Genomic DNA, 25,830 nt, shown 5'->3' with positions numbered 1-25,830 from the left:
CCATTCCTCTTAAAAGGCCCGTGAAAGGCGGGAAAATAAATCAGTTTGGTTCTGCAGCTCATCGACTATTGTCTTACTTTCACATCGCAGTAGCAGCCGCTACATTGGTGACCCCGACGGTCCAAACGGATTTTGGACCCACACAATGGACAACAACGCAGCAGCCAACGCAGTGGCACTCAAGCTGCCCACCTGTTGTACGCTTCAGCCCTGCGTCTGGTTCGACCAGGCCGAAGCACAATGCCAACTTCGGCAGATCACCTCCGACTCCACAAAGTACTACCACGTGGTCAGCTTTCTGGACCAGGAGACAGCTGCCCAGGTCAGAGACTTCATCCAGTCTCCTCCGGAGGAAGGCAAGTACCCGCCTTTCAAAGACCTTCTTATTTGGACCTTCGGCCTCTCCCATCGCAAGCGCGCCGCCCGCCTGCTTCATCTCGATGGCCTGGGGGACAGATCCCCATCGGCCCTGATGAATGAGATGCTGGCCTTGGCTGAGGGACACAAGCCCTGCCTCATGTTCGAACATGCCTTCCTCAAACAACTACCCGACGACATTCACCTGCTGTTGGCCGATGCCAATTTCAGCAACCGATGTGAGGTAGCCGCCCGGGCAGATGTCCCGTGGAAGGCCAAACGCGAGAGCGGGTCATCTGTCGGCCAAACCGCCAGACCGCGAGCCCAACGCCTACCTAAACCAGTCCCAGCAACCGAGCGACCACACCCCAGAAACACAGACGACGACACTGGCGACCAGCTGTGTTTCTACCATCAGAGGTGGGGCGCAGAGGCCCATCGATGTCGCCCACCCTGCAAGTTTCAGGGAAACGCCAGGGCCAGCCGCCACTGATGGCTACAGTGGCTGGCCGCCAACACAGCCTCCTATTCGTTTGGGACAAGCAATCTGGGCGACATTTCCTCGTCGATACTGGAGTAGAGGTCAGTATTTTGCCCCCGACTGGCTGCGACACTCGTAGCAGGCAACAGGGTCCCGCACCCAAAGCCGCAAACGGCACAACGATATGGACTTTCGGTACCCATACAGTTCAATCACAATTCGGCGACAGCCGTTTTACCTGGAACTTTACCCTTGTCGCCGTCACCCAGCCACTCCTGGGAGCTGATTTCCTTTGGGCCCACAGCCTGTTAGTCGACCTGCGAGGGACGCGGCTAGTGCACTCCAGAACTTTCCAAACCTACCCCCTGGGAGAAGCCAGCCTACCAGCCCCACGTCTGGACTCCGTTTCCCTGTCTGGCAACGAGTTCACCAAGCTCCTAGCTGAGTTCCGATTGGTTTTGGCACCTTAGTTTACAAATTCGATGCCCAAACACGGGATGCGGCATCACATCATTACCACAGGGTCACCCCTTCATGCCCGAGCACGATGACTACCTCCAGATGAGCTCCATCTGGCAAAGGAGGAGTTCCGTCGCATGGAGGAGCTGGGGATCATTCGCAGGTCAGACAGCCCCTGGGCCTCCCCACTGCACATGGTCCCCAAAGCCACTAGTGGGTGGAGGCCCTGCAGCGACTACCGCAGGCTGATTGACGCCACCACCCCAGACCGCTACCCCGTCCCTCACCTCCAAGACTTTGCGGCAAACCTACACGGGGCCCACATCTTCTCCAAGGTGGACCTCGTCCGGGGGTACCACCAAATCCCGGTCCACCCTGATAACATCCCCAAAACTGCGCTTATCACTCCATTCAGCTTCTTTGATTTCCTTCGAATGCCGTTCGGCCTTAAGAACGCCACGCAGACTTTCCAGCGGCTGATGGATGCGGTAGGCCGCGACCTGAACTTCGTGTTCATTTACTTAGATGACATACTAGTCACCAGCCGTGACCACTAAGAACACCTTTCCCACCTTCGCCAACTGTACTCCCGTCTCCGTGATTTCGGCCTCACTATCAACCCGGCCAAGTGCCAATTCAGATCAATTTCCTCGGCCACAGAATCACCAGCGAAGGAGCAACACCCCTACTTGCCAAGGTAGACGCTATCCGCCATTTTGCCCATCCCAACATGGTCAAAGGCCTGCAGGAGTTCCTGGGGATGGTCAACTTTTACCATCGGTTCATCCCTGCAGCAGCCCGTATCATGCGCCCTTTGTTCTCGCTGATGTCTGGCAAGGACACCGCCTGGAAAGACGAGGCTGCGGCTGCCTTCGTTAAGGCCAAGGACGCCCTGGCAGACGCCGCGATGCTGGTACACCCTAGGACAGATGTCCCAACCGCCCTCACGGTGGACGCATCCAACACTGCGGTTGGTGGGGTACTGGAACAACTAATCGAAGGCTGTTGGCAACCCTTGGCGTTTTTCAGCAGGCACCTTAGACCACCCGAACTGAAATACAGCGCTTTTGATCGGGAACTTCTAGCGCTGTACCTGGCGGTCTGGCATTTCCGGTACTTTTTAGAAGGCAGGTCTTTCACTGCTTTCACTGACCATAAGCCTTTGTCCTTCGCCTTCTCCAAGGTCTCCGATCCCTGGTCAGCTCGTCAGCAGCGACAGATGTCCTACATTTCCGAATTCACAACGGATATCCAACATGTCTCCGGAAAGGACAATGTCATTGCTGACGCGCTTTCCAGACCGACCATCCACAGCCTGTCCCTGGGTGTAGACTACACGGCCCTGGCTGATGCACAGCAAGCCGACGACGAGCTGCCCAGCTACAGAACCACAGTCTCGGGCCTACAGCTCCAAGATTTCTTAGTTGGTCCAGGTCAGCAGACCCTCCTTTGCGACATCGCAATAGGTCAGCCCTGCCCTATAGTTCCTGAAGCCTGGTGGAAACGCGTTTTTGACTCGGTACACGGGTTGGCGCACCCGTCCATCAGATCAACTGTCCGACTGGTCGCCAGCAAGTTCATCTGGCATGGCCTGTGCAAACAGGTCAGTGAGTGGGCCAGGACTTGGCCGCACTGCCAGACATCAAAAATCCAACGACACACCGAGGTCCCGCCACAGCAGTTCGAGCCTACCAGTAGAGGTACGACCACATCCACGTCGACCTCGTTGGTCTTCTGCCAGTTTCAAGAGGAGCCCAGCACCTCCTTACCATCGTGGACCGGTTCACGAGGTGGCCAGAGGCAACCCCTGTATCCGACATCACGACTGATTCCTGTGCCCGGGCGCTGCTCACAACTTCGATCTCGCGTTTTGGTGTTCCAGCCCACATCACTTCAGACAGGGGTGCCCAGTTTACCTCCAGCCTCTGGTCTGCATTAGCGAACATGCTAGGGATGCAGCTGCACACCACCACGGCCTACCACCCTCAATCAAAGGGGTTGGTGGAACGTTTCCACCGCCATCTGAAATCAGCCCTGATGTCCCGCCTGAAAGGTCCTAACTGGGTCGACGAACTGCCTTGGGTCCTGCTCGGCATACACACTGCCCCCAAGGAAGATCTCCATGCTTCATCAGCTGAACTCGTGTACGGCGCACCCCTAGCTGTCCCAGGGGATTTCATACCCGCCCTTCGGGGCCAAGAGGAACAACCCATGGCAGTCCTGGAAAGACTGCGCGAGAGTCTTGGCAGCTTGGCACCGATTCCCACTTCGCGGCATGGTCAAACCCCATCCTGTGAGCCCAAGGAACTACAAGACTGTAGTTCGTTTTCGTTCACAGGGGCACACCCCGGGCACTGTTGCAACGACCATACAAGGGGCTGTTCCGGGTCACCAGGAATAATGGGTCCACCTTTATTTTGGACACTTGGGGCAAGGAACAGGTTTTCATGACGGACCGCCTCAAACCGGCCCATTTAGATCTACAACAACCAGTTGAGGTCCCAACACTGCGACGCAGAGGCCAACCTCCTAAGCAACGGCTAGCACAGCCCGCGAACTTTGGGGACCATATCGCCAGTTCTGGGGGGGGGGGGGGGGTGTGTAGCGACTCACCATCTGAACAAGCGAACCGGCTCGGCGGTCAGGTTGTGCGTCATTGGAGCGGCGAGGCCCAAGGTGGCGCTGGGCCTTCGTCTTCCCTGAGCGACGGGGAGAACCCGCGCGCGGGAGAAGTTTGATTATGTAGCACATATGTCATTTCCGTTTTTGGTGGGCGGGAACCATTCCTCTTAAAATGCCCGCGCAAGGTGGGAAAATAAATCAGTTTTGTTCTGCAGCTCATTGATTAGTGTCTTACTTTCACATCGCGGTAGCAGCTGCTACAGCATAATATAAACTCACCACTCCTGTGTACATCAAGAAAGACAGCAAGTTAATGGAAAAAAGATAAAAAAGCATGACTTTGCCATCAGACTAGCAAAAACAATTAATATGATAGATTAATATTTAAATTATTTGGCAATAAATTACTAAAATTTGGTAATGAAATCATCATTAACACCACATTAATCATTGGATTCACAATAGGTCTTAGAAAATTCTAGTGAGAAAGGCCTTTTTCAAACTAAAGGATAATAGGCCAATGTTTCCAGAGCACCCCAAGCCACGCTTTGGTTCTTACCTGAATACAAAGTTAGCCTGATCTACTTCTCTTCCACAGCTGCTGTTATTTAAAATTCCAGCATTTCCAACAACAGAGCAGCGCTTATATATATGTTTTTTAAATGGTACTTCCTAAAACAAAATAAGTAACATTAATTAGAATCTCTTACAATTCAAACATTTCTTAAATTTTGCAGAGAACTAAACATGCATAATCAACCTCATGGGATTATTTTACAGTATATTTAAAGGAGGTAATACCAAGGGTTGGATGTAGGAGAATGTCAGTTTTCCTATTATGTTCCAAAACTCATTTCAGAACCAAAAAGTAAACAGGACAAAAAAAATTTAATCCACAAAATATGTGAATGCAGTTTAATATGGTTGTATTTGTAACAAGCATTTTAGGATTATTAATATATCCTTTTACTCAACAAGGTGAGGTCAGAGTTGCTGCAGTGAAACAGTGCTCACAAATGAAAAGGGGTTAAATTAGAATAAAAAGCATTCATTTTTTAAAAGTAGATAAGCTTTTAAAATGGGATCCAAGGCATTCATGTACCGCTGTGAAGGGAAATTCACAGGATAACTATTTAGTAGGTTGTGCAAATATGTACACTTCTACTTGTTATGAGAGGGAAGGAGGTGCTTTGATGGGAGTTGCACAATCTGAAGCCACAACTGAATTCATTATACACATTTTACTCACCTCCCAGCTGTAGTTATCTATCAATGTTATTTCCCCGTAATTCATATTACCCACCGCTCCCTCAGTTATCTAATGCTGCTTGCACCTTCGACCAATATCTCAGACTTACTTATCTTTACAGGCAGTAAACCAGCCATGATTTCAATATTATGCAAACAGATTGCACATATGTGGGTGTATGCTTATGGGCATTAGATTCAGAATGGTTCTTCTCAAACACCAAAGGCAGAGAAAGGTTGCTGAGGTTACCAGAGCCCTCCCCCACCCCCACTCCCCCTTTTCATGCTCTGGTCTTCTTCTTTTGTTCCTCAGTTGCTTGCGGTTTAGTCAGTGGCAAGATTTTTCTCCTCCGAAAGATGGTGCCATGCTGAAAACTCCACAAGGCATTTTGACAACTCCTCTGTCGAGTACTATGGGCTCTTCCAGAGTGGTTGAGGCAAGGGAAGGATTACGTCAGGATGCTAGTGGTGTGCACCATCTCTTTTCACGTGGCAGAGTTGCTTTCATTGTCCCACATGGTGAGTGAATCACCCTTGTCACCCAGTGGTCACTCTTTGATCTGCACAACAAACAGCTACAAAATGAAAGCATCATGGCTGCAACCAGGATACCATGAACCAACCTGTGTAATGCCTAGGGCATTACACCACTTAAATGTTTTGATTCTAGTACAGGATGGAGTTGATCTGCAATGCCCGCAAAGTGATTTGTTATGTAGTCCATGGTGCTCTGCACCGTGGAATGTCAGCAGTCCTAGCAAAACCACATGGCCTCCCTTGTTGATTTTATTGCATGTTTATATGTCTGGTCCACACCATGAGTGAATAAACCTTGTCACCCAGAGGCCACTCTTTAATCTTTGATCTTCAGCTCTCTTTGAAAAGATCCTCAGATAACAACAATGAATGGCCGGCTACAGCCTGGAAACATCATAAAAGTTCATGTCACAGTAACATTGTTGCCACAGTATTCACTGTGTGTTTCGATGTACATGTGACCAATGGAGGTATCTTATCTTATCTTTTCTTATCTTGTACAGGCCAAATGTCCTCCTTCCAGTTCTGCTGTATCACTGTGATTGTATTGGACAGGCTTCATTGCCTGCTGGAACTGATAGACCACACTCTACCAGTGGCTCTCAAGGTGACTTCCAGCAGCTCAAATGTGACAGTTCAACAACTGCACTGCAGCAGTTTATGAAGCTAACTAAAGAAAAAACAATTGTCCTCAAAAATCCAAATACTTAACATTCTTAGTCAAAAGGGATAAAGAAAGAAAATGATGCTTTACTTAGTATGTGACTCAGATTCAGATTAGTTTTCTCTTGAGATGTTCACGTAAGGCTTCTTATAAAAAAAAGACAAAATATAAGAAATACTTCAATGTGACTTTAGAAAAAGGACACATTCTTTCCCTCATCTCATTCTTTACTCTGTCATAAATTATTTCAGTATTTTTCCTTACAACTCAATTAACAATTTCTGATCACTCAAGTGTTGTCCCCACCCTGGAAGGCATGGTAGTGTAGCGGTTAGCATAACACTATTACAGTGCCAATGACCAGGGTTCAATTCCGGCCACTGTCTGTAAGGAGTTTGTACGTTCTCCCCATGTCTGCGTGGGTTTCCTCCGTGTGCTCCGATTTCCTCCCACATTCCAAAGACGTACAGGTTAGGAAGTTATGTTGGCGCTGGAAGCGTGGCGACACTTGTGGGCTGCCCCCAGAACACTCAACACAAAAGATGCATTTCACTGTGTGTTTCGATGTACATGTAACTAATAAAGGTACCTTATCTTATATTCTCTCTTCTCCTCCCTCCCATTCAGCAGAAGATACAAAAGCCTGAAAGCACGCAGCACCAGGCTCAAGAACAGCTTCTATCCCACTGCTATAAGACTATTGGACAATCCCCTAGTATGATAAGATGGACTCTTGACCTCACAATCTACTTGTCATGGCCTTGCACCTTGTCTGCCTGCACTGCACTTTCTCTGTAACTGCAACACATTATTCTGCACTCTGTTATTGTTTTCCCTTGTACCACCTCAGTGCACTGATGTGATCAATGATCTGTATGGATGGCATGCAATGCAATAACAAACCAATTTATCGATGGTAGGTCCTCCACATTAAATGATTTTGCCTGAATTTTCTCATCAATCAGTATACAGACTCAGCAATCCCACAACAAATGACCTAATGTAGCTTATGCTACTCAGGGGGGTTTAAACTAGTTTAGCAGGGGAATGGGAAGCACAGTAGCAGTATAGCAGGTGGAGAGAAAAATGTAGAGGATAAATCAAGCATGTTCAGTAGGCAGAGCAGAGGCAGGGTAGGGAGCATGGGAGGGTTGGCAGGCTCAACAGATAAGCCAGATGAGCTTGCAGCATGGATCATGATCAAGATTTTAGTTATGGGGAGAGATTGGATAGGCTGGACTTCTTTTCCCTGGAGCAAAGGAGGATGAAGGGCGACCTGATAGAGGTATATATAAAAGACAGAGATAGAATATTTTTTCCCGTGGTAGGTGTATCAAAAAGAAGAGGGTATAGGTTTAAGATTAGAGGAAAGAGTTTTAAAGGGAAAGATTTTTTTTACACACAGGGAGTTGTTGATATCTGGAATTCACTGCCAGAGTAGGTGATGAAGTCTGGTACAATCATTTAAATTAAGTGGCATTTATATAAGCACTTAAATAGGCAAGGTTTAGAAGGATATAGACCTAATGTGGGCAAATGGGATTGGTGTAGATGGGCCAAAAGGTCCACATGGATGTGATGGGCTGAAGGGCCTGTTTCTGTTCTATACACCTCTATGATTCTATAAAAAGATCTAGAAATTACAAGTTTTAGCCTGACCACTTACTTGTCAATCATTTCTACTTCACATGCCAAACTTGCAGCTCCTAAAAATTTCTGTCACTAAGAATAAAAAAGTCCTTTCAAGGATTTCACCATTTCTTCGTATGACACTTCTTTCATGGGTCATGGTGCTGGGCTGAGTCACTGAGGCTCTGACTGAATATTCTGGGGCACTTGATATTTCAGAAGAATATGCAGAAAGGAAAAAGAGGTGGGGTAACTTCGTTAATGAAGGATGAGAACAATAGAGATTGTGAGGAAATGATCTTGGTTTAGAATTAGTTTGGAAGTGCAATAACGAGGAAAAAAACTTCCACTGCTGGTTGTGGTCTATAGTGCCCCTAGCAGTAGCCACACTATAAGGCAGGGTATAAATCAAAAGAATTAGAGCTTGTGTAAGGAAGGTACTGCAATAATCATGGGTGATTTTAATCTACTGATAGATTTTGGCATTGGTGTAGCCAGTATGAGCTGCTGCCTCACCACTCTACAGACCTGGGTTCAATTCTGACCTCTGGTACTGTCTTTTGAAAAACTTGTAGCTCTTAAAATTTCCTCGCTAATGATGTGTGGGTTACTAGTTTTACATAGCCACTGTAACTTTTTCCTAGTGTGTAGGTAAGTAGTCGGAATCTGAGTGAATTGATGGGATCATGAGGAAAATAAAATGGGATTAGTTTAGGTGCAGATAGGTTCCTTGATGTACAGTGCAGATTCAGTGGACTTGACAGGCCTGTTTCTGTGCTCGATGACTTGATAACTTTAAATTAAATTGAAAAAGACATTTCTGAAGACAGGGTATAGAGGATATTTGGGACTGTTGCTTCGAATAATACATGTGAAACCCAACAGGAAGCAGGTTATTTTAGACTTGATAATATGCAGTGAAACAGGATTAATTGATGATATTATAGCAAAGGATCCTCTTGGGAATTATACACAAAAAGTGCTGGAGGAACTCAGCAGGTCAGGCAGCACCCTTGGAGGGAAATAACAGTCGACGTTTTGAGCCGAGATCCTTCATCAGGACTGGAAAGGAAGAGGGCAGAAGCCAGAATAAGAAAGGTGGGGGGAGGGGGAGGAGCACACACAGGCAGGGGATAGGTGACTTCAGGTGATAGGAGTAGTCCAGGTGAGAGGGGGATGGTAGGTAGGTGGAGGAGGAGGAGAAGATGTAATAAGATGAGAGGTGATAGGTAGAAAAGGCAAAGAGCTGAAGAAGAAGGAATCCAGTAGGAGAGGGCAGTGGACCATGGAATAAAGGATGGGGAGGGGAGGAGAGGAGTATGGGCAGGTTATCAAGGCGGAGGAAGGGAGCCACAGGAATAAAGGAAGACAAAGGAGTGGAGGGGAAGAAAATGAAGGGGTGGAGTTACCAGAAGTGAGAGAAATCGATGTTGAGGCCATCAGGTTGGAGACTACAAAGGCAGAATATGAGGGTGTCGATCCTCCAACCTGCATTTAGCCTTAATGTGGCCGTAGAGGAGGCCATGGATGGACATGTGGGATGGTGGAATTGAAGTGGGGTGGCCACTGGGAGGTCTTGGCTGTTGCAGAGGGTGGAGTGAAGGTGCTCGGTGAAGCAATCACCTCTCCCCTGCCCTGCGTGTGCTCCTCTCCCCTCCCCCCCACCTTCTTATTCTGGTTTCTGACCTCTTCCCTTTCCAGTCCTGACGAAGGGTCTCGGCCCGAACGTCGATTGTTTATTTCCCTCCATGGATTGTTGCCTGACCTGCTGAGTTCCGCCAGCACTTTTTGTGTGTGTTTGCTCCAGATTCCAGCATCTGCAGAATTCTTGTGCCTCTTGGGAATTATATTGGACATTGTCTTTAGTTAAGAGTCTATTGCCTGTCATAAAGAATGTCCTGTTGATTGCTTCACATTTGTTTTTATTTGCCTTTTGAAGTGCAATTTTCAAGATTGAGAAACATGACAGGTGGAAATTGTGAACCCAGCGGACAACGTCCTCATTCTGTGAATGAATAGGTATAAAAAAATCTGCAGCTAACTGCTCAGCAGTTGATAGTAGGAAATGCAGGACAAAGTACATGAAATGGGAAGTTCTGATAAAACCTTTAGCCTTCTCTACTGTTCACTCCCCACCACTTCATTCAGTAAATTTTCTCTTCCTCCCTAGTGTTACAAATGGCTGAGTTTGATCCTACATGTGATCAGTAATAGTAAGGTGGTTCCAAAATAAAAAATGGCATTCAGCCATTAGTGTAAGAAATGAGCAGTGTACTTCATCTCTTGTAAAGCTGCAAGGGTTGCATCAGGAAGGAGATCTTGGATAAGAAAGTACAAATGCGGAGCAGTAAAACTCTGTCCTTTGAGTTTTACTCTGGAACATGTTTATTTAATGCTTGGCAAGCGGGCCTTCATTTCCTTAACAATAGTTTTCAGCATTTTTTCTAATGACAAATATTATGCTAACCAGCATACAGTTTCCTGCTTTCCAAGTTCAGCCTTTCTTATAAAGGGATGCTACCTTTGAAGTTTTCCAAACCTTCCTAGTATTAGGAACTTTGGAAGATCACAAACAATGCATCCACTATTTCTGCAACCACTTCTTTTAAGACCTAGACTTAGTATATTCTTTTGTTGATATTAATTAATCTCATTGTAAAATGGAGGTGTTATGTCCCATTCACTATGCTTACTTAGGTCTTTGGTTCAACACACCATAATCTTCCCTGATTTCTTTAGTAGTCAATTCCTTTGTGCTTACGTCAAATTGCGGGTCTCCTTCCTTGCAAAATGGTTTTGAGTTTAACAACTGAGCTGTTCATACAGCGAAATGTTAATATTCCTTACCAATCATCAAACTCTCTCTGCAAGGGTACTAGTGTATACCTTGATAATTACACCTACCTCATAGAGAACCAGATCTGGCAATGCCTCCTTCCTTGTTGGACCAGAAACCTACTGTTTTAGAAAACTAACATGAATGATAAACATAATGGATAAATTTATTTGATCTTGTCCTCACCAATCTACCTGTGGTAGATGTACCTGTTCACGATAATTTTGGTAGAAGTATTGCAAGAGACAAAGTCCCACCTTCATACCTTGGACATCCACCAATGTGTCATGTGGCATTCTAATCATCCTGAATGAGGTGAACTCAGAACGGATCTCCAGCTGAAACTTGGTATCCACTGCAGACCATGAGCCAGAGCAGAAAAGTACACTACCATATTTTGTAAACTAGTGGCCCAGTATATCCCTCACTCTGCCATAATGAACCTTGGTCCACATGAGAAATGCATTGATGGGATTAGCACCAGGCAGGGCAAACAATGAAGTGCCAGCCGAGTGAAGCTGCAACACAGGACTATATGTGTGCTCTACAGCACAAGGAGTGTGCAGAAGTAAGTAATCTCACAACGAACAGACTAGTTGAAGTTCTGCCGTCCTCAATCTGCAAACAACTAACAGGAGGGGAACGCTCTCAGATCATCCCTATCTTCAGTGATGGCAAGGCCCAGCATGTGCGTGCTGGACACAAGGCTGAAGTCAGGAGTGTGATGGAATACTTTCCATTTGCCTGGATGAGTGCAGCTTCAACAACACTCAAAAAGCTTGATGCCATACAGGACATAGCACCCCACTTGATAGGGGCCCCATCCACAACCATTTACTCACTCCACCACCAATGCACAGTGGCAGCAGTACCTTCCATCTACAGTTTGCACTGCAGCAACGCACCAAGGCTCCTTAGACAGCACCTTCCAAACCCAGGCCACCACCAGCCAGAAAGACAAGAGCAGAAAACACATGGCAACACACCACCTGAAGTTGCCCTCCAAACCACACGTCATCCTGACTTGGAAATATATCACTGTTCCTTCACCGTTGCTGGGTCAAAATCCTGGAACTCCTTCCCTAACTGCATTGTAGGTGTGAACACACCTCAAAGACTGCAGCAGTTCAAAAAGGCAGCTCACTACCACCTTTCCAAGGGCAATTGGGGATGGACTATTAAACGCTGACTCAGCTTGCAAATGAACAAAAACACAAGGTCTTTCTGTGGCAAGCTGTGGCTTGTGGGTTTCTTGTGGCCTGTGGGATACTTGTGACTTGGCACCCAGCTCTTCACAATATAAATCAACAATTTGGCTGAGGGGACCAAATATATTCTTGATAAATTAGGAAAAAAAGGCAAGTTCACATGGAATTGTGAGTGGGGAGGAAGGTGTAACCGGGCTTCAAGGAGATATTGACAAGCTGAGTGAGTGGGCAAGAACATGGCTGGTGGAATATGGAGAAATGTGAAGACATTCACTTTGGCTCACAGGACATGAAAAAAGTGACAGATTTGGAAATGGGCAGGCACGGTTGTGTAGCGGTTAGCATAACACTTTACAGCGCCAGCAACTTGGGTTCAATTCTGGCTGCTGTCTGTAAGGAGTTTGTACGTTCTCCCCATGACTGCATGGGTTTCCTCCCACATTCCAAAGATGTACAGGTTAGGAAGTTGTGGGCAAGCTATGCTGACACCGGAAGCGTGGCGACACTTGCGGGCTGCCTCCAGAACACTCTACGCAAAAAAAAAGATGCATTTCACTGTGTGTTTCGATGTACCTTGACTAATAAAGATATATTATCTTAAATTTAAAGGGACCTTGGTGTCCTTGTACACAAGTCACTAAAAGCTAATGTGGAGGTGCAGCAAACAATTATGAAAGTAAATTGTATGTTGGTCTTTATTACAAGGTGATTTGAGCACAGGACCAAAATTGTCTTATTACATTTGTCAAGGACTTTGCTGATTCCTCACCTGGAACGTTGTTTATAGTTTTGGTCACCTACCCTAAAAAAGGATATTCTTGCCGAGGGAATGCAGTCAATCTGGTTCTTAGGTTGCTGGTTGCTGTGTGAGGAGTGATTGAACAGATTAAGCCTTATTTCTCCAGAGTTTAGAAGAATGAGAGAAAATCTATTTGAAGCTTAAAATATTCTTACAGGACTTGACAGGCTGGATGCAGGGAGGATATTTCCCCTGGATGAGAAGTCAAGGATCGGGCTTAGAATAAAGGGTGGGCCATTCAGGACTGAGATGAGGAGAAATTTCTTCACTTGGTGATTGTTTTGCAATGGTCTTCCCCAGAAGGCTGTGGAGCTTCAGTCATCAACTTCATTCAAAAGAACAGATTAATGGATATGGGGATAAAGGGTGAAAATGGAGCTGATGAAGAAGATCAGTCATGATGAGTGGTGGTGCTGGCTCAGAGGGTCAAATAGCCAACTCCTGGTTCTTTGGTTATGTTTTTATGCTCTCTTGACATTCCATGGCATTTACATCACTGAATTTCCCACCATCAACATCCTACTGGTCACCCTTGACCAGATACTCACTTGGATTATCTAGCACTGGTGTCTCCCTTGCCTGCATCTATTTAAGTTGACCAGAACTTGAATTACCGAGAGCTATGCATTAGTCGTGACGAGAGATTTTACTAAGTGTAAAGAAAACCTTATTCTGTGATAAAATACCTTGAGGTTAAGAGATTACTGTAATCCTAGAGCAGTAGCTGACACTAGGATACCCTTCCCCTTTCTCTCTGTTCCTGTCTGCTACAAGCTTAACACTTGCCTACCCAAGAGGTTAATCCACAGATGATTCCAATGACAGGTAAGGACTCCTTTGCTGACCACAACTTTTTGTGGCTGAGATTTATTACTTTTAAGATAAAAGTATCCACTAACAATAGAACTAGCCACAAGCAATAGATATTGCATATTTCTCTTTGATCTAAAACTGTTTTCCACTGCCCCTAGCCTGCTGCCGTGTACAATGGCATTTCACTATTCTTTTCCTTTCCTGCCAGTAACTGTATCAGTTATTTGATACAATTATTAACATAGTAAAGTCATAATTTTGAATTACATTCCCCATAAACGCAATTCCAGTTGTTTCAAGCACCTGCTCTGTTGTTGAACAAGGATAATTGCACATTGATATGAAGTAGCATTTGTACACATGTGATAGAAGTGCAACAGAGGTTATTGCCTAAATAAAAGCTCTTAGTGTAAAGGTAACAGATGGGAAAGAACAGATGGTTGACCGGCTAGATGGACTCAGAGACTGGTAGGTCTTTCCAGGTTGGCAAGAAGTGACGGGTGGTAAGTTACAACTGTTTACAATCTATGTAAGTAGCTTAGATGAGAGGATGGAAGGCATGTTTGCTAAATTTACTCCTGACATAAAAATGGATAGAAGGAGCCTACTAACAAATACAGGTTTAGTGAATAAATATTTGGCAAATAATGTATATGAGGATCTGGGTGTCCCAGTGCTTAATTTGTAACAGACTAGAACAGGAAGAGAAAGTAATTAGGAAACCTAGCAGGATTTCATTATTTATTTCCTGGTGAATTTAATACTAAATTAGGGAGGTTATGCTTCAGTTATACAGGGCATTAGTAAGATCACATCTGGGGTATTGTGTACAATATTGTTCTCCATATTTAAGGAAGGATGTTAATGTATTTGAAGCAGTTATGGTCACTAGACTAATACTAGCAGCAGGGGAATGTTGTCTCATGAGGAAGGGTTGACCAGGCTAGGCTTGTTGTTCACGGGAATTTAGAAGTGTGAGAGGGGACATGATTGAAACATAAGGTGATATCCCATTGGGTCTTATGAGGGTAGATCTGGAAAGGATGTTTTCTCTTGTTGGAGAATCTAGAAATCACTATTTAAGTATAAGGGGTTTCTCATTTAAGACAGGGATGCATAGACATATTTTCTTTCAAAGGATTGTGCGCCTTTGAACCTCTCTTCCTCAAAAGACTGAAAGCAGAGACTATCTTTAAGACAGAGGAATATACATTCTTGATAAGCCAGAGGTGGGGGGGGGGTGGAAGATTATTATGAATAGACAAAAGTGCACAATCAGAAGAGTGATGTCCTTATTCAATTGCAGAGTGAGCTGGAAGGGTCGATGTATTCCTGATCCTAATTCATATGTTTATCCATTCATACGTTACTGCGTGGGTTTCCTCCAGGTGCTCCGGTTTCCTCCCACATTCCAAAGACGTACGGGTTAGGAAGTTGTGGGCATGCTATGTTGGCACCGGAAGCGTGGTGACACTTGCGGGCTGCTCCCAGAACACTCTACGCAAAAAGATGTATTTCTCTGTGTGTTTCGATGTACATGTGACTAATAAAGATATCTTATCTCTTATCTCAAAAACTGCCCAGCCTTATCAATTTGGGTGCAGTTAGTCAGTCTTCCTACAGGTATTCTTTAACAAGCCATATAAATGCTACAAAAGTAGGTCAGAGGCTGGGTATCCTTTGGTGGGTAGCTCACCTCCTGAAACCACAATACATTTCAACCATCTGCAAGGCACAAATCAGGAATGTGATAGGTTATTCTCCATTTAGTTGGTTGAGAACAGTTCCAATAAAACTCTTAAGAAACTTGAGATCATTTGAGACAAAGAAGCTGCTAATTGATATCCCATCCATCACCCTAAGCATTCAATTCCTCCGCTATTGTCGACTTTGAATATAGTATGCACCATCTACAAAATGCACTGCAGTTACTCACCCAGGCTACTGCAAGAGCATCTCCTAAATACACATCCAACACCACCAAGAAGCACAAGAGCTTCAGGAGTATAGAAACAACCTACATGTTTTCCTGCAAGTCACACACCAACCTGATTTGGAAATATGTACATCTTTACACCTTCACTATTACTGGATTTAAATTCTAGAACTCCATCCACAACAGCAGTTCTACAGCTGAAACTGAGCTGGAGAACTGGGACAAATGGTAGATATTAAGGGAGCTACGAGTTTGGGACATGCAATGAGAAACAAAAGGAAATTATTAGTGAATATGCAGTCAGGCTGAAGGCACTGACAAGGAAGGACAATCTTCTGTTTGGATTGGGTAGAGCAGAACTGCTTAGAGTGCAAAATGGCAAATTAGAGAATTCAGGCAAAACAATTTGAAGCCCTTGATTTCATGTGGCAGATAAAGTTTATTGTGGAGAAATTTGAGGTGATGCACTTTGGTAGGGAGAATGAGGAGAGGTAACTAGAATAAAGGATAGGGTTCTTAAAGGGATGCAGGGGCATAGGGACCTGGGGATACGGGTGCACAAGTCATTGGCTGAGCAAGGACCTGGACGCGCTGCAATTTGCTTGCCACTGCAACAGGTCTACAGTGGACACAATCTCACTGGCTCTCCACTCTGCTTTGGAGCACCTAGACAACTACAAGACATACGTCAGGCTACTGTTTTATCGATTACAGTTTGGCGTTCAACACCATATTCCCTCAATACTAAAAACCAAGCTTCAAACCCTGGGCCTCTGTACCTTCCTCTGCAACTGGATCCTCGACTTTCTTACTGAGAGACCATAGTCAATGCGGATAGGTAAGAGCATCTCCTCCTCGCTGACAAACAACACAGGCGCACCTCAAGGACGTGTGCTTAGCCCACTGCTCTACTCTCTCTGCACTCATAACTGTGTGGCTAACCATAGCTCAAACACCATCTATAAATTCACCAATGACACCACTGTTGTTGGTGGAATCTCAGATGGTGATGAGGGGGCGTACAGGAGTGAGATAGATCAGCTGGCTGAGTGGTGTCACAACAACAACCTCACACTCAACGTCAACAGGACCAAGGAACTGATTGTGGACTTCAGGAAGGGAAAGTTGGGAGAACACACACCGGTCCTCATTGAGGGGTCAGTGGTGAAAAGGGTGAGCAGCTTTAAGTTCCTGGGTGTCAACATCTTTCAGGATCTGTCCTGGGCCCAACACATTGATGCAATCACAAAGAAGGCATGCCAGCAGCTCTACTTCATTAGGAGTTTTGTATGTCACCAAAGACACTTACAAATTTCTACAGATGTACAGTGGAGAGCATTCTGACTGGTTGCATCATCACCTGGTATGGAGCCTCCAATGCGCAGGATCGCAGGAGGCTGCAGAGGGTTATACCACTCAGCCAGCTCCATCATGGGCACAACCCTCCCCACCATCGAGGACATCTTCAAGAGGTGGTGCCTCTAGAAGTTGGCATCCATCATTTAGGACCTTCACCATCTGGGACATTTTTGTTACTACCTTTTGTTACTACCATCAGGGAAGAGATGCAGAAGCCTGAAGACACACAATCAATGATTTAGCAACAGCTTTTTCCCCCTGCCATCAGATTTCTGAACGGTCCATGAACCCGTGAACACAATTCGTTATTTCTTTCCTTGCACTATTTACTTTTGTAATTTATAGATTTTTATGTCTTTTCACTGTACTGTTGCTGCAAAATCACAAGTTTCATGTCATGTAAGACAGTGATAATAAATCTGATTCTGATTCTGAAATTGGCAAGGATGGTTGGGAAAGCAAATAAGGCCTACAAAATTCTGGGCTTTATCAATGGAGGTATAGAGTCTAAAAACAGGAAAGTCATGCTAAACCTTGATAAAATACTGGTTTGACCTCAGCAGGAGTATTCTATTCTGGTCACCTCATTTCAGGAGGAATGTGGAAGCACAGGAGAGTGTCTGCAGGAGATTTCTGAGAATGGTTCCTGGGATGTGGGACTGCACTTACAAGGACAGATCAAATATTGACGGAACTGTTTCCCTCAGAGAAGATTGAGGGGAGATTTGACAGGAGTATATAAAATGTTGAGGAGTCTGTACAGAGTGGATAGTGGGAAGCTGTTCCTGTTGGTGGACGGGTCAAGAGTATAAAGAGGAAGAGAACTAAGAGTGACATGAAGAAAAACTTCTTTTTACACAGTTTGTGGTTGGAGTCTAGAATGCACTACGTACATATGTGGTGGAAGCAGGTTCCATCGTCGTCTTCATGATGGAATTAAATATGTGATTGGAAAACATGCAAGGTTATGGAGAAGGAGCCAAGGAATGGAATTAGTGAGTTGGTCTGGTAGACAGCTGGCATGGACACGATGGGCTGAATGACTTCCTTCTGCGCTTTAATGTTCTATGATTCCATGTTGGTTCATTTATCAATTACTGAACAAACTGAGGAGGTAGGTCCTTCAGAACCCAGTCTGTGCAGGTGCTTCCAAGCCACTCTTAGTGATGGATGTGGCAGAGTATATTCTGCATCCTTGCTTCTTTAGTGCTTCTTCTGTGCAGTTTAGTATGGAGGATGATTTAACAGCTGAACGAGGCAGTAGGTGCTTATCAGGAAGAGATTTCCTTGGAGCAAAATATGCAGATGCTGGAAATCTAAAATATAATAAGAGAATGCTGAAAGTACTTGGCAGGTCAGGCAGCACCAGTGTAAAGAGAAACAGAGTTAATGTTTCCAATTAAGAACCCTTGATCAGAACTGGAAAAGTGAGAAGATAACCGTTAATTATGTCTTTCTTTCCACAGATGCTGCCTGACCTACTGAGTGTTTCCAGCATTTTCTGTTTTAATTTCAGATTTTCAGCAACTGCATATTTTTGACCAAAGTGACTGTCCATGATAAGGTGCAGATCGAAATTGTCAAGGCAACAACCATTTTAAAAATTGGCAGTTAGAACAAAATAACATAGAGGCAAATTGAAATATAATATATTAAAATAAAGGCACAGGTACATCTCTAAAAAAGTTACCAGGAATTGTTAAACTCATTCTTAAGCTCCAAGGATTGTGACATTCTTAGTTGGAAGATGAGGTGCTAGTTCTCAAATTTACATTGGGCATCATTGGAACAATGTAGGAGTCACACAGTCTGCATTTGACTTCACACCAGGAACACCAAATGCAAAAGACAAAACTAGAAGAGATGCAAATGAATTGTTGTTTCACATGGAAGGACTGTTTGGATCCATGGATGGTGGGAAAGGATGAGGTAAAAGAGCAGGAGTTTCACTTCCTGCATTTGCATGGAAAAGGGCTGCGAGAAGAGGAATCATTGGTGAAATGGAAAAATGAACCAAGGAGCTGTGAAAGGAACAGTCTCTTCAGAATGCCCAGAGGACCCTCCACAGTATACAACATTTTAAAAATGTAGCACGTCTTATACAAGTGTGCATGAAAGTATTTGAATCAATAAGAATATACTGTAAATTCCTGTTAAAGTTATATTTTCATTTTTCATTTTGACTTTCTCTTAATTCATGTAGGCTTGAGCAAAACTATTACTTACCTTAGGAAGCAGATCTACAACATCTTTTGTAATTTTAAAAATTCTTTTAGGCTCTGCATTATAACTGAGGTTTGTTCCCAATGGTGCATTGTCTTGTGTGACAATAAAGTTTTTGGTTGCATTGCAGCATTTCTCCAGCTGTGAGCTGGAAGAGAAAACATTGAATCATAGCAACATACTGCACAGAAACAGGTCCTTTCGACCCACCTCACCCAAGCTGACCACGATGCCTATCCATTCACCACTCTCTGTGTGAAAAACTTACCCCTCAGATCTCAATTAAATTTCTCTCCTCCTCTAGTTCTATACCCCCCTTCCCTAGGAAAAAGACTCTATCTATACTGTCCATACCAACCATGATGCCTATCTGTGCTAATCCCATTAGGCCCATATCCCTCTACGTCTTTCCTATCTAAGTACCTGTACCAATCCAAGTACCTGTCCAAATGTCTTCTAAACATTATAATCGTCTCTGCCTCTACCACCTCCTCTGGCAGCCCGTACCAAATATTCACCACCCTTTTTCAAGAATAGTTTAAATATAGTTCAGTTATACTTCAGCAATACTAAGCTTTGTAAATTACCTCAAATTCTTGTGCTCTTCTGTGTTCTTTACCCATTTGCATTCCTGAAGTACCTTGAACAGTTTAATAAAATCATCCTCAGAAAACCTAAGAGCATAAAATCAAATAAAGGTAAAAGGAGAGCAAAATCTGTGATGTTATATACAGCATGCAAATGCAATATAAGTACATCTCCAAGGATAGATTTTGAGGCAAGGACTATTTCTGTCAAGAGTTTTGCTGATGTAATTTCTGATCGTGGGAATGAGGGACACATGTCTTTTCATCAGCCACTTCACCAGCTCACAGGTGTGAATCAGATGGATGAAGTAATGCATCAGAATAATTGTTATTTCCATACCCACTGATATTGTGAGTAGGAAGTGTCTCTTAGTCTATCTTATACTGGTTGAAGCTAGCCTGCGCCACATATAGGGGAGGAACATAGTGGCTGGAATAGGTGGCAGATTTCAGTGAGGACATCTTTAATAAAGTGCAGACATCTCACTGACTGTTCCTCACTGAGCTCCAGATGGGAAGATTGTTCCAACACCCCTGATTAGCTCATTGAGTCCACGTCGACCATCAAGCATCCATTTACACTAATCCTATACTAATCACCACTCTCTGATCAAATGAGAGTGTAACCAGACCTGCAGTAAGAGCCAACACTTAACTCAAATAATTCTAACGTCAAACAGGTCAGGTAGCTGAACTGTGAAGGACGTTTTGTGACCAAGCTTCTATCTCACCATGGCATGAGGAATCAACAGGACTTTATGAATTTTAAAAAGAAAACAGGCTGTGAGATAAGCAGAATGCAGAAGGAAATATCCATATCCAGACACAAATACAAATGGATTTTACTCAAACCAAAGGAAACAAGTGGAGTAATCAAACCACACAATGACATACATTCATTTAAATCTGTCTGCTTAAGTCTATCATCTTCACGGGAGGATCTGGTATGGAGAGTCGTGCAGTGCTGGTCTATGGAAGCAGATGAGCTCCTACGTGACTGCTTTGAGACAGTGGACTGGTCCATGTTCAAAGACTCAGCTGCCAGTCTTGATGAGTATGCCACCACCATCACAGACTTTATCAGCAAGTGTGTGGAGGACTGTGTACCAAAGAGGACAATACAGGTGTTCCCAAACAGGAAACCATGGATGAACTGGGAGATCCACTCCCTACTGAAGGAGAGAACTGCTGCACACAAATCTGGTGATCTTGATCTGTATAAGAAATCAAGGTATGACCTTCCGAAAGCTATCAGGGATGCCAAGAGGCAATACCGACTCAAAATAGAGTCCCTGACCAGCCGTCAGTTATGGCAGGGCTTACATGCCATAACAGACTACAAGACGAAGTCAGGCTGCATAGCTAACAACAGCGCATCCGTTCCTAATGAACTTAATGCATTCTATGTGCGTTTTGAACAAAAGGTAAGTGGATTGTCACTATCCACCCTGAGGGCCACCAACGCAGCTGAACTTGTGATCACAGTGGAGGACGTAAGGTCAGTCTTCCGGAGAGTGAACACAAGGAAAGCACCGGGCCCAGATGGTGTCCCTGGTCGTGTGCTCAGATCTTGTGCTGATCAGCTGGCAGAAATATTTGCGGACATACTTAACTTCTCCCTGCTTCAATCTCAGGTTCCCACCTGTTTTAAGAAGACCACTATCATCCTGGTACCGAAGAAAAGCAAGGTAACATGCCTCAATGACTACTGACCAGTGGCTCTGACATCCACCATCATGAAGTGCTTTGAGAGGTTGGTCATGGCACGCATCAACTCCAGCCTCCCAGACAACCTGGACCCACTGCAATTCACCTATCGCCGAAACAGCTTGTCACCAAACTCTGAGACCTAGGACTCAACACCTCCCTCTGTAACTGGATCCTTGACTTTCTAACAAACAGACTGCAATCAGTGAGGATAGGCAGCAATACCGCCGACAAGATTATTCTCAACACTGGTGCCCCACAAGGCTGTGTCCTCAGTCCTCTACTCTACTCCCTATACACTCATGACTGTGTGGCCAGATTTTGCTCTAACTCCATCTACAAGTTTGCAGATGATGCCACCGTTGTAGGTCATATCTCAAACAGTGATGAGTCGGAGTGCTGGAAGGAGATAGAGAGCTTAGTGGAATGGTGTCATGACAACAACCTTTCCCTCAATGTCAACAAAACTAAAGAGCTGGTGATTGACTTCAGGAAAGGGGGCGGTGTACATGCACCTGTCTACGTCAATGGTGCTGAGGTCGAGAGGGTTGGCAGCTTCAAGTTCCTGGGACTGAACATCACCAACAGCCTGTCCTGGTCAAATCATGTAGATGCCACGGCCAAGAAAGCTCACCAGCGCCTCTACTTCCTCAGGAGGCTAAAGAAATTTGGTTTGTCCCCTTTGACTCTCACCAACTTTTACCAATGCATCCTATCTGGATGTATCACGGCTTGGTACGGCAACTGCTCTGCCCAGAACCGCAAGAAACTGCAGAGAGTTGTGGACACAGCCCAGCACATCACGGACACCAGCCTCCCCTCCTTGGACTCTGTCTTTACCTCTCGTTGTCTTGGTGAAGCAGCCAGCACAACCAAAGACCCACCCAGCCGGGACATTCTCTCTTCTCTCCTCTTCCATCGGGTAGAAGATAGAGGTGCCTGAGGGCACGTACCACCAGACTGAAGGACAGCTTCTACCCCACTGTGATAAGACTATTGAACGGTTCCTTTATACAATGAGATGGACTATGACCTCACGATCTACCTTGTTGTGACCTTGCACCTTATTGCACTGCACTTTCTCTGTAGCCGTGATACTTTACTCTGTACTGTTATTGTTTTTACCTGTACTACATCAATGCACTCTGTACTAACTCAATGTAACTGCACTGTGTAATGAATTGACTTGTACGATCGGTTTGTAACACAAGCTTTAATAATAAACCAATACCAATACCTAGCAGTCTGCTGTCAGTGACATTTACAAATCTCAACAACAAGAAGCAATTATGGTTCTACCAAGTCTAAGTTCATGTCCAACAGCATTGGGAAACTTAATGCCCAAATCATAACTGGAGTGAAATTCATTCATCAGATTTCAAAATGCAGGTAAACCCAGAGCATGTTCCATCAAAATACCTTTTGGGATAACGGTCAAAACAGTAAACAGGCTGACATTTCACTGAGATGAAACAGACCACATCACTGATTTGGGAATGAGACAGAAACAGATTGTCCATAAACAATAAAGATATCAGGGGGTGATTGCATCAATCAATTTTTATGCGTGCAATTTTAGTATTATGAAAGTAGTGTTCAGGGTCAAACTTCAGTTGGTAAAGAGTAGACAGGATTGATTACCTAAAATGGGAACACATATCTCCAAGTAATTGTCAGAGTAGGTAGTATTTGAACTGCACTGCAGTTACTACCCTAGGCTACTTCCACAGCACCTCCCAACCCCATGACCTCTACTAGCAAGTGGCTTCAGGTGCAGGGAAACACCACTACCCACATGTTCCACCATTCTGATTGTGGAGTACCTTCACCAAAAAACACCACAGCACTTCCGGAAGGGAGCCCACCAACATCTTCTCGGGGTAAGTATGGATGAGAAATAAATGCTGGTCTTGCCAGCAGTAATCAGTTCCTGAAAAAGGACTAAATAAAAACAAAATGAAGTAGATTCAGAGAGGACCATGCATGTGAGTGGTGTTTGAAATTTGAAGCATGTTATTGGGAAGAGCAAATCAATACTAGTACAGTAATTTTGAGAGCAATAAGTCAGTGAAAGAATATTGCTCTGCTTTGGAGGGGTTGAGGTCAAATTTCGGATCTGCAGTGCCAGAGTGGATGTGAAGGTCACCTACTTACAAGGCTGAAGCTATGGAGGAGCTGAAAAAGATAGGTTCAATAGGAAGTAGAGCAGGGTGGGGTAAAGTGCCATATTATTTAAGTTACTGGACACACATCCAGAGTTCTGGACCACTAATCCAGAGGCATGAGTTTGAGTCCCACCATGGGAGTTGGGGAATTCAAATTCAAGAAATTAAATACATCTGGGAGATAAAGCTAGTCATCATCATGTGATTATGAAACTAATGGATTCTTATTTAAAACCCATATGATTTAGTAATGTCCTTAGGGAAGGAAATCTAGCATCCTGACTTGGTCTGGCCAGCATGTCGCTTCAGACCCAGAATATGGATGATTCTTATCTGTTCTCTCAGTTTGAGATCACCATTACCAGCGACATCTACATTCTGTGAACTCTTCTGTATTCTTGGAAAAGCAGACATGGAGAGTATTGGAGAAGGAATTGGAAAATGTAGTGCATGCAGTGCAGTTGGCAACTGAGAGGACAGGTAAGAGTCATCCACATTCTGGAATCAGAAAAATATGATACCATTTCTGGTGAATCGAGGAAATTGGTGACTGTGGATGAGAAATCACATATGGTGAGACAACAGAAACCCAGCAATCTCGTATAACACAGGAGTCTCAGCAGACTCAGTGACTACCAAATGGTGACAATTGGTGATGATGGTATAAATAGAGCAGCTGACTGCAGATCAGCATACACTCTAAAGAAATGCCTGCCATCCATGAGGCTCTAATTGTTTAAGGAGCTCTTGAAGGAGTGGGCCAAATGTATCTAGAGTTGGATGAACTGCAGGAAAAATGTATTGTGTTTGTAGAATTAGCTTTAGAGTCTCAAGCCAGACATTGTAACTACATCTACACTATAATGTTCTCTGAGAATTTTGTAAAGCTTAATGAAATTCTCTCTCACTTGCCTAGGTTCTAAACCATTGAGGTGTAGCCTAGTCAGACCAACCATCCTAGAAACCAGTTTAATGAATCTCCAGTGCACTTTCTCTACAGCAAGTATATCTGTTTTTAGGTAAGATGAGAATTGAACGTAATAATCTAGACATGATCACACCAATATCTTATGTTATTGCAGTAAGACATTATTGCTCTTGCATTAAAATCCTTTTGCAATAAAAGCCAACATACCAATTGTCTTCCTAATAGCCTGCTGCACCTGCATGTTAGCTTTCAGTGTTTTGTTTAAAATGGACAACCAGGTACATTTGAACATTAACATTTTCCAGTCTCTCAACATATAAAAAATCATATATCTTTCTCTCTTTTCCTACCAAAGTGAATAATCTCACAACTTTCCACATTGTATTCCATCTGCCACGTTGTTGCCCACTCACTCAACTTGACTATATCCTCTTGAAGCCTTTTTGCATCTTTACCACTACTCCATTCCCACTTAGTTTGGTGTCATCAGCAAATTTGGAAATGTTACATTTGGTCCCCTTAGCCAAATGGTTGAGATAGATAGTGAATAGCTGGTGACCCGGCACCAATCACTGCAGTACCCCACCAATCACAGCCCATCAATTTGAGAAAGGACATGTTTATTCTACTCTTTGCTTTCTACCTGTTAATCAACTCTCAATATACACGGGTATTTGACCCCCAATTCCATTTACTCTAACTTTATTCAGTAATTCATTTGTGGGACATTATATAAAGCCTTCTGAAAATCCAAATATACCCCATCAACTGGTTCCCCATCATCTACTCTCTTTAATTCCCATTGATTATTCAAACATGATTTCCCTTTCAGAAATTCAGGTTGACTCTGCTCAATCTTATTGTTCATTTCTAACGTGTTTTGAGACCACATCCTTTATTATAATTTTCAATAGTTTGCCAACTACTGATGTCAGGTTAACAGTTGGTAATTTCCTGTTTTCCCTCTCCCTCCTTTCTTAAACAGTAGGGTCACATTTGCTACCCTGCAACCTGCAGGAACAATTCCAAAACCTGTAGGTTTTTGGAAGATCATAACCAGAGTATCTGCCATTTTAGTAGCCACCTGGGATTTAGGTTGTCAGATCCTTGAGATTCCTCCCATCCCGCCTCATGTAAAGAATCCATTCCATTTAACCAGTTCTTGCATTTCTGTTGTATCTATTCTGTTGGCAAGGACTTCTACACAGGTACCTCTGAGATGTCTTCCTTCTTCCTTAACCATAGCTATCCCTTAGTCATTGTTGACACAAA

General features: G+C 44.3%; 1 protein-coding gene across 1 annotated transcript in view; it reads right to left on the bottom strand.

The window, feature by feature from the left end:
* The window catches only part of LOC127570529 (alpha-2,8-sialyltransferase 8F-like), a 75,784-nt gene that overhangs the window by 36,318 nt on the left and 13,636 nt on the right, over positions 1 to 25,830 (bottom strand). The window contains exons 3-5 of the mRNA XM_052016182.1: positions 19,759 to 19,845; positions 19,175 to 19,319; positions 4,479 to 4,591 (exon numbers count right to left, since the gene is read on the bottom strand). Coding sequence (XP_051872142.1) covers positions 4,479 to 4,591; positions 19,175 to 19,319; positions 19,759 to 19,845 — 345 coding nt within the window. The remainder of the gene's footprint in view (positions 1 to 4,478; positions 4,592 to 19,174; positions 19,320 to 19,758; positions 19,846 to 25,830) is intronic.

Source organism: Pristis pectinata, chromosome 5 (genome assembly GCF_009764475.1).
Source record: "Pristis pectinata isolate sPriPec2 chromosome 5, sPriPec2.1.pri, whole genome shotgun sequence".
Lineage (NCBI taxonomy): Eukaryota > Metazoa > Chordata > Chondrichthyes > Rhinopristiformes > Pristidae > Pristis > Pristis pectinata.
Note: the sequence above shows the minus strand (reverse complement) of the source record. Positions and strands in the feature narration are given on the sequence as shown.